General features: G+C 47.2%; 2 protein-coding genes across 2 annotated transcripts in view; one reads left to right on the top strand and one right to left on the bottom strand.

The window, feature by feature from the left end:
* Nucleotides 1-331, bottom strand: part of SNX32 (sorting nexin 32) — a 72837-nt gene extending 72506 nt beyond the window's left edge. The window contains exon 1 of the mRNA XM_031933916.1: nucleotides 114-331. Within this exon, the coding sequence (XP_031789776.1) occupies nucleotides 114-149 (36 nt within the window). The 5' untranslated portion in view covers nucleotides 150-331. The remainder of the gene's footprint in view (nucleotides 1-113) is intronic.
* A 392-nt stretch (nucleotides 332-723) lies between these two features.
* The window catches only part of LOC111522433, a 37881-nt gene continuing 26321 nt past the window's right edge, over nucleotides 724-12283 (top strand). Inside the window, exons 1-3 of the mRNA XM_023186536.2 lie at nucleotides 724-2619; nucleotides 8103-8389; nucleotides 9659-9784. Coding sequence (XP_023042304.1) covers nucleotides 724-2022 — 1299 coding nt within the window. The 3' untranslated portion in view covers nucleotides 2023-2619; nucleotides 8103-8389; nucleotides 9659-9784. The remainder of the gene's footprint in view (nucleotides 2620-8102; nucleotides 8390-9658; nucleotides 9785-12283) is intronic.

Raw genomic sequence — 12283 nt, forward strand, 5'->3', positions numbered from 1 at the left:
AGACAGCCAACCACACACACAGACATACACACACCACCGCATGATTGGGCATCACAGGCTCTCATGGAGAGAGGGGAGGCTGGGGGTGAGGGGGTTCTTCATCCTTTCTCTACCTTGCCCTCCTTCCCAGCCTCCGCATGCGTCTCCATCGCTCTCCTGGGCTGCAGCACACACGGCTTCAGCGTCCGGCCACTGCCCGCGTGCTCCCGCAGGTCGTCCCCGTAACTCGCCCAAGGAACCGACCGAGAGAGAGTGTGCTCTCAGCTGACGAGGACGCTCTCCCCCGCCCGGCCAAGGAGTCGCCTGGAGTCGGGGGCGGTTCCCACCTCGTTTCCCTCAGCCGCGCCTTTCGATTGGGTACCGGGACACCGTGCGTGACGCCATTGGCTGCAATGTCTGTCGTTCCTGTCTCAGGCCCCAGCTTTTAAGGGGCAAGCCGCACGGAGAGTGGTCCGGTGATAGGCTACAGTGTGGGACCTGGGGTCAGAGCTCACAGGGTCGCAGAGGCCGCGTGCCGCTTCTCCCTCCAGTCCCCGGCTGACTGAACCCCCACAACCCTGTGCCGCCGTTCCGGGCCCCTCCTTCCAACGGCCACGTGCGGCCTGCGCGTGCGCACTCGCCCAGTTTGGCGCCCACCGGGCAGTGGGGAAGGGGAAGGGGAAGGGAAGGGGAAGGGGGTGAGGGTGGCAGGGTGGGGACGGGGAATGGGGAGCAGTGGTGGGGATGTGGGTGGTAGACCAGGGGCAAGGGCAGGGGACAGTGTCTGTGGAGAAGAGGGGTCTGTTAAGGTTTCCACCCTTGGGCGGGAGGGAGCGGCGGGGTAAGCAGCCTAGGAGGACTAGGGGGCGTCACAAGGCCCGCAGCCAGGGCGCCCCAAGCGAGGCCGCGGTCCGCGGACGGTCGCCAGTGGAGCGGGGCTGCAAGGGGGTGCCGATGCTGCGAGAGAAAACCTGGGAACCTTGGAACGAGCTTATGGTGATTGGGAAAAGAGTGGAGCTCCTGAGTAGAAACACTCAAAAGCCGAAGCTGCAGTCTGAGTACTGGAGACTGGAAGATGTGGAAAAGACGGTCTTGAAAGGGAAGTCAGGCCCGAGTCAGGAAAAGACGGATGTGAAGCTGCTGCACCGTGGAGCAAGTGCATCACAAGCTTCAGTAGATTTGGGGAAAGACAGCCCAAGGGAGATTTGGGGAAAGCAAGAGGTCAAACACGAAATAAGGGCTAAATCTAAGAGTGCAGGGATGACAGCAGGGCCTATGAAGGGGTCTGGGTTTGAAGAGAGGTTGAGGTCTGCTGGGGAGAAGGTAGGGACCACTGGAGAGGACTTGAGATCCAGTGGATATAAACTGGGGCAGAATGAGGAGTTGAGGTCGAGTGTAGACAAGATGAGATCAAGTGTAGAGAAGTTGAGGTCTAGTAGTGAGAAGCTGGTGTCCGGGGGAGAGACGCAGGGGTCCAGTGGAGTGAAGCTGAGGTCCAGTGGCAGAAAGCTGAGATCAAGTGGAGAGAATCTGAGATCAAGTGGAGAGAATCTGAGATCAAGTAGAGAGAAGCTAAGATGGAGTGGAGAGAAGCTGAGATCAAGTGGAGAGAAGCTGGGAATCAGTGATGAGAAGCTGAAGTTAAGTGGAGAAATGCTGAGATCAAATGGAGAGAAGCTAAGATCAAGCAGAGAGAAGCTGAGGTTGAGTGGAGAGAAGCTGGGGTCAAGTGCAGAGAAGCTGAGATCTAGCGAGGAGAAGTTGGGGACCAGTGGGGAGAAATTGGAGGTTTCAAGAATGGGGAGCATAAATGAGGAGAACATTGAAAAAGTGGTAGAAGTTACTGGTGATGAAAGAGTGATGGCATTTACTGATGATGAGATGGAAATTCCTTTTGAAAGTGTCAAAGGGAGTGAGGAACTACAAGGGACTGAGAAAGGAGTGGGAGTTGACGGGGGCGTCTTGCGTGAAGCGAAAGATATCACTGATGAATCTGTTTCTATGGAAAAGAAAGATATTATAGGTGAAGGTACCAGTGAATGAGGCAGATGAAGGACTGACACCAAGCAAGGAAAGAGGCAGGCAAGGGAAGTACTGGAAGTCAGAGGAGAAATTAGAGCCAGGCAAAACATTATTGACACGGAAGGGGTAAAGTTGAGAGAGGAAAGAGTCTGAGCCTAAAATAAGAGAGTGGAAGTGAGGAAGAAAAGCTACTGGGGCTGAAGGCGGAGGCCAGGATCAAAGGAAGCAAAGAGGAGTGGCTGGTTCAGAGGGAAGTGGGAACATATGGAGGAGAAAGAGAAGACTTGGTAATGTGTTGACAGAGGAAACTTGGGTGTTGGGAGAAAACCTGACTGGGAGCTCATAGGGAAATGTTTGAGAAAAGGATGGAGGATGGGCTAGAAGGATTTTGTCTGACACATGATGGGGTGTATGAGATGGAGGATAATTGGAGCAGGATAAAGGGTAGATTTTGAGGGTTGTGGAAGAAGGTGCAGGCTGAAGTGTGCAAAATTTCTGAAAGAGGAGCCTGAAGAATGAAGGGGTCCCAAGTGACAAAAGCAGGAGAGGAGATAAGAAAGAAGTGAGAAAAAGCATAAGAAGCCACATGCCATAATGGTGATTGTGTTTTGTTAGTAGGTATGTCCTTTTCTTTTCCCTCCCCTCCCCTCCCCTTCCCTTCCCTTTTCTTTCTTTCTTTCTTTCTTTTTTTTTTTTTTGAGACTGCCCTCCCAAAGTGCTGGGATTACAAGTGTGGGCCCCCACCTGGCCTCCCTTTTTTTTTTTTTTTTTTTGAGACGGAGTCTCGCTCTGTCGCCCGGGCTGGAGTGCGGTGGCCGGATCTCAGCTCACTGCAACCTCCGCCTCCCGGGTTTACGCCATTCTCCTGCCTCAGCCTCCCAAGTAGCAGGGACTACAGGCGTCCGCCACCTCGCCCGGCTAGTTTTTTGTATTTTTAGTAGAGACGGGGTTTCACCGTGCTAGCCAGGATGGTCTCGATCTCCTGACCTCGTGATCCGCCCGTCTCAGCCTCCCAAAGTGCTGGGATTACAGGCTTGAGCCACCGCGCCCGGCCTTGTATCCTTTTTTTATTAGTGGGGTCTTGTGACCTGTGTCTTGGGAAACTAGGCTTGCTCTTTTTCTTGGGAAACTAGTCCTACAAAATCCCTATGTCAATACCACCTCTTTCTGTTCTTCTGTGTTGCAACTTCTACTTCCTGGATCTTAGATCTTCCTGTTTCTTGTTTTACTCCCTCACTTTGGTCAACTGCATCATCTAATAGCTCCTAGAGAAAGTGACTATGGGAGGTAAACTTTGGGACACTATCTGTCTGAAAATCTCAATTCTTTGTTCATAATTGACTGATAGTTTAGCTAGGTATAGAACTCTAGGCTGGAAATATTTTTCCCTTAGATTTTTTAAGGCATTTCCTCACTATCTTCTTCTTTTTTCCCTTTTAATTAATTTTTTTTTTTTGAGACAAAGTCTCACTCTGTCACTCAGGCTGGAGAGTAGTGGCATGAGCTTGGCTCACTGCAACCTCTGCCTCCCAGACACAAGCGATTCTCCTGCCTCAGCCTCCCGAGTAGCTGGGATTACAGACATGTGCCACCGTGCCTGGCTAATTCCCTCACTATCTTTCTAACTTCCAAATTGCTATTTATAAGTCTATTTGTTCTTTTCTTTTAATTCTATAGAGAGCATTTTTCTTTTCTATGTAAATTAACTGTTTGCTACCACTCCCTAACTCAACCTATATCCTCATCCCATTTTCTCTGGCTTTACTAGAGGATGTTGGACCCTGAATTATAGCTGTTATCTTTTTTTCTCCTTTTGTCTGTCTCTTTTTATTCTCTCTGGACAATTTCATTAACTTTAAGACAATTGATGTATAATAGATGTACATATTTTGGGGGTACATGTAATATTTTGATACATTCATATAATGTGTAAAGATCAAATCAGAGTAATTGGGATATCCATCATCTTAAATATTTATCTTTTCTTTATGTCAGGAACATTCGAATCATTCTCTTCTAGTGATTTTGAAATGTACAATAGATTATTGTTAACTACAGTCACCCTACTGCTCTATAGGACACTGGGTCCCATTTCTTCCATTTACCTGTACATTTCTACTCATTAGCATGTCTTTATTTCCTCCACCCTTCCTGGCCTCCAGTAACCACCAATCTCATCTCTATTTTCATGAGATCCACTTTCAACTTTATTAACTATATCTTTCTATCCTTTCTATTGAAATTTTACATTTTAACTCTCTTGTTCATTGGTTGCTTTTTTTTTTTTTTTTTTTGAGATGGAGTCTCACTCTGTCACCCAGACTGGAGTGTAATGGTGTGATCTTGGCTCATTGCAACCTCCACCTCCCCGATTCAAGCAGTTCTCCTGCCTCAGCCTCCTGTGTGCCCTGCACGAGCTGGGATTACAGGCATGCATCACCACGCCTGGCTAATTTTTTTGTATTTTTAGTAGAAATGGGGTTTCGCCATGTTGGTCAGGCTGGTCTTGAACTCCTGACCTCAGGTGATCCACCTGTCTCGGCCTCCCAAAGACTAGGATTACAGGCATGAGCCACCACACCCGGCCATGCTTCTTTTTGTATATATAGTATTTCTGTTTTTGTTTCATGAGTCTGTTCTCTTAACTTTCCAAGGATTTTTCCAGTTTTTGAGTTTTCTTCTGCTTATTGTTTCCCCTGAGTTCCCCTCCCTTGCTTCCCCTCCACCCCCAGTTCCCCCCCACCCCCCCGCTCCTTTGTGTGTGTGTGTGTATGTGTGTATTGTTGGAAGTTTTCCTCAAATGTTTGATCTTCGACTGTCCATATTTAAGAATGAGGCATAAAGCAGAGGCAATTGGAAGCACAATTTGGGGCTTGTTGATCTATAGGCTCCACTCTGTGGCGACTGAAGCAAGCAGGATATTTTACTGGGTACACCCAAATATCATAATCTGTAAATCTCACTGAAGGGACCATCTGGTTTCTCCAGAGAATCCTCCAATCTGTCTGGGGGATATCTGCATGGCCCCTGCTATAGAGGTTATAGCAGCAGGGTGGGGAGAGAGGGTTGTGGAGCCACCACTTGGTACACGTTTTCACCCAGTCCCTTGTTTTCAGCTCAGTGCTCACTCCATCTTCAGCTGTGCCTGGTGTCCCTGAGTTGGTGCTTCTGAGATTCAGTTTCCCCAGAGAGTAAACCCTCTGTTGTGCTACGGGAGTTGGTGCCCGGCTAAAAAAGGTTGGGGAGGGGATTTGTGAGCTTAACTGCTTTATATACAGATGCTTAAACAATTTCTCTGTTCTCAGATCTATGCCTTTTTCCTTCCATGTGAGGTATTTGGTCCCTCGGTGTCCTGAACTTTTTTTGGGATAAGTAGCGTGAACTGTTAACTTTTTGTTTCTGTTACCTTTAAGTACTTAAGTGCCAGCTACCTCCACTCTGCCAAGTTGGTTCCCACTCCATCTCCAAACGTTTTTGTTGTTGTTGTTGTTCTGGGTTTTTTTTTTTTTGTTTTTTTTGTTTTTGTTTTTGTTGTTGTTGTTTTTGAGATAGGGTCTCACTCTGTCACTCAGGCTGGAGTGCAGTGGCATGATCATGGCTCATTGCAGCCTCAACCTCCTGGGCTGAAGCAATCTCCTCAGCCTCCCAAATAGCTGGGACTACAGGTGCACACACCACCACACCAGGTTAGTTTTTTTTTTTTTTTTTTTTTTTTAAGTAGAGATGAGGTCTCTCTATGTTGCTCAGGCTGGTCTTGAACTTATGCGCTCAAGCAATCCTCCTGCCTCTACCTCAAAGTACTGAGATTACCGACGTGAGCCACTGCACACTGCCAACTTTTCCCATCTTAAAAAACAAAAACAAAAAATCTCTCTGTACCCTACCTTTCCCTCTAGTTTTTCTTGCTCCTTATGGTAGGCACAAAAGTGGTCCACCAAAGATATATTCACTTCCTAATCCCAGGAACCTGTGAATATTACCTTAAAATGGCAAAAGATGTAATTAAGTTAAAGATCTCAAGAGAAGGGCCCACGTTAGAGGTGAGTCATAAATGCCATTACAAGTATCCTTATAAGAGAGAGGAAGAGAAGGAGAACAGACACACAGAGAGCAGGAGGCGGTGTGATCTCCCAGGCATAGGCTGGAGTGATGCAGCTATGAGGCAAGGAGTGCCGATGGTCACCTGAAGTTGGAAAAGGCACAGAATGGATTCTTCCCCAGAGTCTCTGTAGAGAGCGTGGCCTCCGCCAACACCTTGGTTTTAGCGTCTGACCTCTAGAGCTGCGAGAGAATAAACCTCTGTTGTTTTAAGCCATCAGTTGCTGGTAATTTTTTTTTTTTTTTTTTTTAGATGGAGTCTCGCACTGTTGCCCAGGCTGGTGTGCAGTGGCACGATCTCAGCTCACTGCAAGCTCCACCTTCTGGGTTCATGCCATTCTCCTGCCTCAGCCTCCTGAGTAGCTGGGACTCCAGGCGCCCGCCATCATCCCCAGCTAATTTTTGTATTTATTAGTAGAGACTGGGTTTCACCATGTTGGCCAGACTGGTCTCGAACTTCTAACCTCGTGATTTGCCTTCCTCGGCCTCCCAAAGTGCTGGGATTACAGGCATGAGCCACTGCACCCGGCCGTAGTTCGTTCTTCTGTCTGCTGTAGTTCCTGTAGTTCTGTAGTTCCAGTTCCTGGAAGTTGAGGCTAGAGGCCCTGACTTCTCTTTCTCCATCACATTCATCACCTTCTGACTCAGAGCTTTCCTACTGTAGCTGTTTACATTTGTCTGTCCCCACTAGGATGTAAATGAGCTCTATGAGGGGAGCAATATGTGTCTGTCTGGTTACCCTCTCTAGTCCGGTGTGTAACCAGCACATAGTAGCACTCAGCATGTGTTTGCAGAATGAATCAACCCGTCATATTCAGTGACTTTATCAGTCTCAGTACTATTTAATATCTATTGAGAAATTGCTATAATAATTTACCCTGTTTCTTTGAATGTCACATTTTTTGAAGCCTCAAAAGCCTGAAACTGTCTTTGTTCCATACTTGTACTTGAGGTTTTTCTGGGTATAGAATTTCCCTCAGCAGCCTGAAGACTTGCGCCTTTGTTTTCTTCCTTCCTGCATGACCATTGAGAGTCCAGATCTATTTTTACGCCAAGCCAGTTGCACAACCAGGCGTTCTGTGTATGAGACCTGTTTGCTTCTCCACAGCTCTGCTATTTCTGCTGCTTTATTGGGCAGAAGCTGATAGCTTGTTCTTCCATTTTCTAGGAACTCTGAGCCCATTGTTAGACAATAAAGTGGAGATATTAATAAGGTGTGGGCAGAGTTGTAAAGATAAGCTATAGATGGCTCAAGCCTCATGGTAGGATCTTTTTGACAAATGATTATGATAGCTAACGTTTACTGAATTCTTGTAATAACCAGAGTAATTTAATCAGCACCATGCTAAGCACTTTACATGTTCTCTATAATTTAGTCCAATAGCTCTTTGAGACAGGAACTATTACTCTATTGACTCTACCCACTAGACACTGCCAGAGCCAGGCAGCCTGACTCCAGAGCTGAGCTGGAAACCACTCTGTCTGCTGAATGGCCTCCTCTATTCCTACCAGACAAGTCCTGAACCTCGGCTTCTTCACCTGCCAGAGCAAGGCCTGGGATCCTGCATGGGGGTAGGGAATGAGGCTGTGTAGCAACCTTTCCATTCATGCTTGCTGGATAAGCGCTTCAGTGGCAAGTATTTAATAATATAAATGTTGGTGGGGTGTGGTGGCTCACACCTGTACTCTCAGCACTTTGGGAGGCCTAGGCGGGCGGATCACCTGAGGTCAAGAGTTTAAGACCAGCCTGGCCAACATGGTGAAATCCCATCTGTACTGAAAATACAAAAATTAGCCAGATATGGTGGCGCACACCTGTAATCCCAGCTACTTGGGAGGCTGAGGCACAATAATCACTTGAATCCTGGAGGTGGAGGTTCAGCAAGCCAAGATCACGCCACTGCACTCCAACCTGAGTGACAGAGTGAGACTCTGTCTCTAATAATAATAATACTAAATATATATATATGTCAAAAAACAATGAGGTTTATTTTCTTTCCTAGATCTCTGCCATCCTGAGATCATCAGTCCTTGCCTCCTCTGGAAACTCTCTGAGAGCCGGGGAATCGTCTCTTTTTATAAGAGGCCTGCACAGGCACAAGGTCATACTTGGGCAGTTTTTGGCTTTGTGAAAATCTCTGAGATTGCACCGCACAGTATACAAATGATAAACCAGACAACCACATTCGTTCTTTGGATTGCGTTTTCTCCTGAGATATCAGACGCATTTCACCAGGGCCACAGAAAGAGAAATGAAGACCAAGATACCGAGACAAATGCCAACAACCTGGTAAGTGCAGATATTTTGTTATCTAGGCAACTAGAGCTTTGCATAGGTAATACCCTTTTCTACTAAAATTAACCAAAACACACACATTCCAGGGCTCCTGAGTGATTTTATATACATATATGTATATTTAAGTATATATACATATATGTATGTACATTTTATATGTGTATGTATACGTTTATATATGTATATAAATAAACATATGTATTTTAAAAATATGTATATCATATGTGTGTGTGTATATACACATGTATATTTTTTAAAATAGAGATGGGGTCTCGCTATGTTGCCCAAACTGGTCTCAAACTCCTGGGCTCAAGCCTGGATGATTTAAAAAATTTTATTATTTTGTTCTTTGTATAGTCCCAGTCTTGTTTCTTGTAACATAATGTGTTAAAGTAATGTTAACTTTTGGCTGGGTGCTGTGGCTCATGCCTGTAATCCCAGCACTTTGGGAGGCTGAGCGGGCAGATTACTGGAGGTCAGGCATTTGAGACCAGCCTGGCCAACATGGTAAAACCCCATCTCTACTAAAAATACAAAAATTAACCAGGTGTGGTGGTGCTCACCTGTAACCCCAGCTACTAGGGAGGCTGAAGCAGGAGAATCGATAGAGCCTGGGAGGTGGAGGTTGCAGTGAGGAGAGATCATGCCACTGCACTCCAGCCTGGGTGACAGAGGGAGACTCCGTCTCAGACAAAAAACAAAACAAAACAAACAAACAAAGAAATAAATAATATTAACTTTTGGCTAAAATGCATTCTTAGTTGGTCCAATTAATTCATTGAGCAAACAGTGAGCATTTACCGTGTGCCCTCTGGGAATGCAAAAAATGTGTAAAACCAGGCTCTTGGCCTTGGCCTTTTTTTTTTTTTTTTTCTTTTTGAGACAGGGTCTCACTCTGTCACCCAGGCTGGAATGTAGTGGCACAATCTCGGCTTATTGCAGCCTCTGTCTCCGGGGTTCAAGCCATTCTCCTGCCTCTGCCTCCCAAGTTACTGGGATTACAGGCATGTGCCACCATACCTGGCTAATTTTTGTATTTTTAGTGGAGACAGGGTTTCACCATGTTGGCCAGGCTCGTCTCAAACTCCTGACCTCAGGTGATCCACCTGAGCCTCGGCCTCCCAAAGTGTTTGCATTACAGGCGTGAGCCACCGCGCCCGGCCCAGAGCAGAGAGAAAAGAAACTAACAGGATGTGAGCCTAGGGCTAGACTTGGGAGGGAGCCTCAAAGGCAGGATTAAGGAATTGTGACTCTGTTCTGTAGGTGACAGGGAAGATGATGCCGTCAGATCTGTACTTCACATAGAGAAGTCTGGCTCAGAGATGGAGTCACCAGGCCATGGTGTGCGGGCACTCAGTAAAGTGGATATACGATTACTAGATCATTATGGTAAGTAGTTCAGGCCTGGCAAGGTGGCTCAAGCCTGAAATCCCAACACTTTGAAAGGCTGAGGCAGGAGGATTGCTTGAGTCCAGGAGTTCCAGACTAGCCTGAGCAACAGAGTGAGATCCCATCTCTACAAAAATAAACAAAATTAGCTGGGCATGGTGGCATATGCCAGTAGTTCCAGCTACTCAGGAGGCTGAGGTGGGAGGATCACTTGAGCCTGGGAGGTTGAGGCTGTAGTGAGCCTTGATCGCACCACTGCACTCCAGCCTGGGTGACAGAGCAAGACCCTGTCTCAAACAAACACACACACACACACACAAATAAATAAATAGTTTAAGGTAGAGAGGATGAGGTTATGAATTACAGCAGAGAGAGGAGGAATAAAAACAAGACTTGAGAGAGTATTAAAAGTCCGATTTAACAGAATTGGCTGATTAATGTGAATGGATGGTGAGGAAGGAGTCGCCAGGGGCATGGATAGCAGTAGTTGATGTGAAATGTTTACTCTGCGTTAGGCATGTTGCCCGTATTATCTCACTTAATCCCACAACCACCCTATAAGCAGGGTTGTATTACTATCTGCGGTGGCACTGAAGCCCATCAGAGTGGTCAATCGAAATGACATAGCTAGTATGTGTTGGTAGTAAGTGGTGATGTGAGGAGGGTTTGGACCTATGTGGTAGCTCTACCAGCTGGCTGGGTCTTCAGTGCCATGTGACTGGGAGGTAAAATGACCGCCCTAGTTAGCAGTGAATGAATGAACGGTCCAGAAGCCTGCTGGAACCATCTTCTGCTCTGGAGAGCTCACAGTCAGGTGGCTTAGATGCCACATCAGCCATAGACGTGTTGTGTTTGCCCCAAAGAATATTTTAACACCATGTTTAGAATTAGTTGGTACCTTTTTAAAATGCAGAGATTCACATTAAAAAGTGTGTTTCTGGCTTTTCTTGGAAAATGAGAAGATCTGGCCACACTGGGCCCATATAGGAACTGGAGTTGCCTCTCTCTGTTTCCTTCAATTGGGGCCTGTGCTCCCCCCCCTCCTTGGCCAGGCCCCACTGCCTTGGTCCCTGACACCTCCGCAGGCACCTGGGTCTGCTTTTCTGCTGTTCTGTCACGAGGTGTGCCACTCAGCTTGGCTTTGACGCCAGGCTGTGTTTGTGCATTTAATGCCTGCCAAGCCCAGGTCTCCACTGATGGCTAAATACCTTTTCTGAATTTTAGGCAATATAAGATAAAAACATGCTGTGGGAATTGAGAAAAACTAAATGCCCACCCATGCTTGAGTTCCCACAGGGAGGAGGGTTCTGCACAGGTAGTGCAGGAAAAAGGCAAATGGCCATAGTTCCTGAAACCAGCATAAATTAAAACAAAATACAAATCATACCCTGGCAAATGGCAAGTAACAGCCTATTGCCAGTATGCAAATCACGTTGTGATTTTTAAAAAATTTGTTTTGTAATAAATAATTTGCTTGAATTTCGAGCTGTGTACTTTGGACATATGATAAGGAAGCTTTGGGGGAAGATTTGTGTGTGTGTGTGTGTGTGCACGCACGCGCACGCGGGCGCACACCTGTGCATGTTTGTTTATGGGGGTGTGGACCACAGTTTACAAAGCTTGGAGTTTTCTACAGAAATTCAGTTTCATGCCAGGTGCAGTGGCTCACGCCTGTAATCCCTGCACTTTAGGAGGCCGAGGCGGGCAGATCACGAGGTCAGGAGATCGAGACCATCCTGGCTAGCACAGTGAAACTCCGTCTCTACTAAAAATACAAAAAATTAGCAGGGCGTTGTGGTGGGCGCCTGTAGTCCCAGCTACTTGGGAGGCTGAGGCAGGAGAATGGCATGAACCGGCAGGCTGAGCTTGCAGTGAGCCAAGATCGCACCACTGCACTCCAGCCTGGAGCAAGACTCTGTCTCAAAAAAAAAAAAAAGAAAGAAAGAAATTCAGTTGCAGAGTCTGCGTGCAGTGGTTCACACCTATAATCCCAGCACTTTAGGACACCGAGGTGGGCAGATTGCTCGAGTCCAGGAGTTTGAGAGCAGCTGAGGCAAATGGCGAAACCCCGTCTCTACAAAAGATACAAAAATTAGAGGGTCCTGGTGGCCCACACCTGTAGTCCCAGCTACTGGGGAAACTGGTGTGGGAGGATCACTTGAGCCCGGGAGGCGGAGGTTGCAGTGAGCTGAGATTGTGCCACTACACTCCAGCCTGGGTAACAGAGCGAGACCATGAAAAAGAAAGAAAGAGAGAGAGAACGGTGGCTCAAGCCTGTAATCCCAGCATTTTGGGAGGCCGAGACGGGTGGATCACGAGGTCAGGAGATCGAGACCATCCTGGCTAACACGGTGAAACCCCGTCTCTACTAAAAAATACAAAAAACTAGCCGGGCGAGGTGGCGGGCGCCTGTAGTCCCAGCTACTCGGGAGGCTGAGACAGGAGAATGGCTTAAACCCAGGAGGCGGAGCTTGCAGTGAGCTGAGATCCGGCCACTGC

Source organism: Piliocolobus tephrosceles, chromosome 13 (genome assembly GCF_002776525.5).
Source record: "Piliocolobus tephrosceles isolate RC106 chromosome 13, ASM277652v3, whole genome shotgun sequence".
Taxonomy (NCBI): Eukaryota; Metazoa; Chordata; class Mammalia; order Primates; family Cercopithecidae; genus Piliocolobus; species Piliocolobus tephrosceles.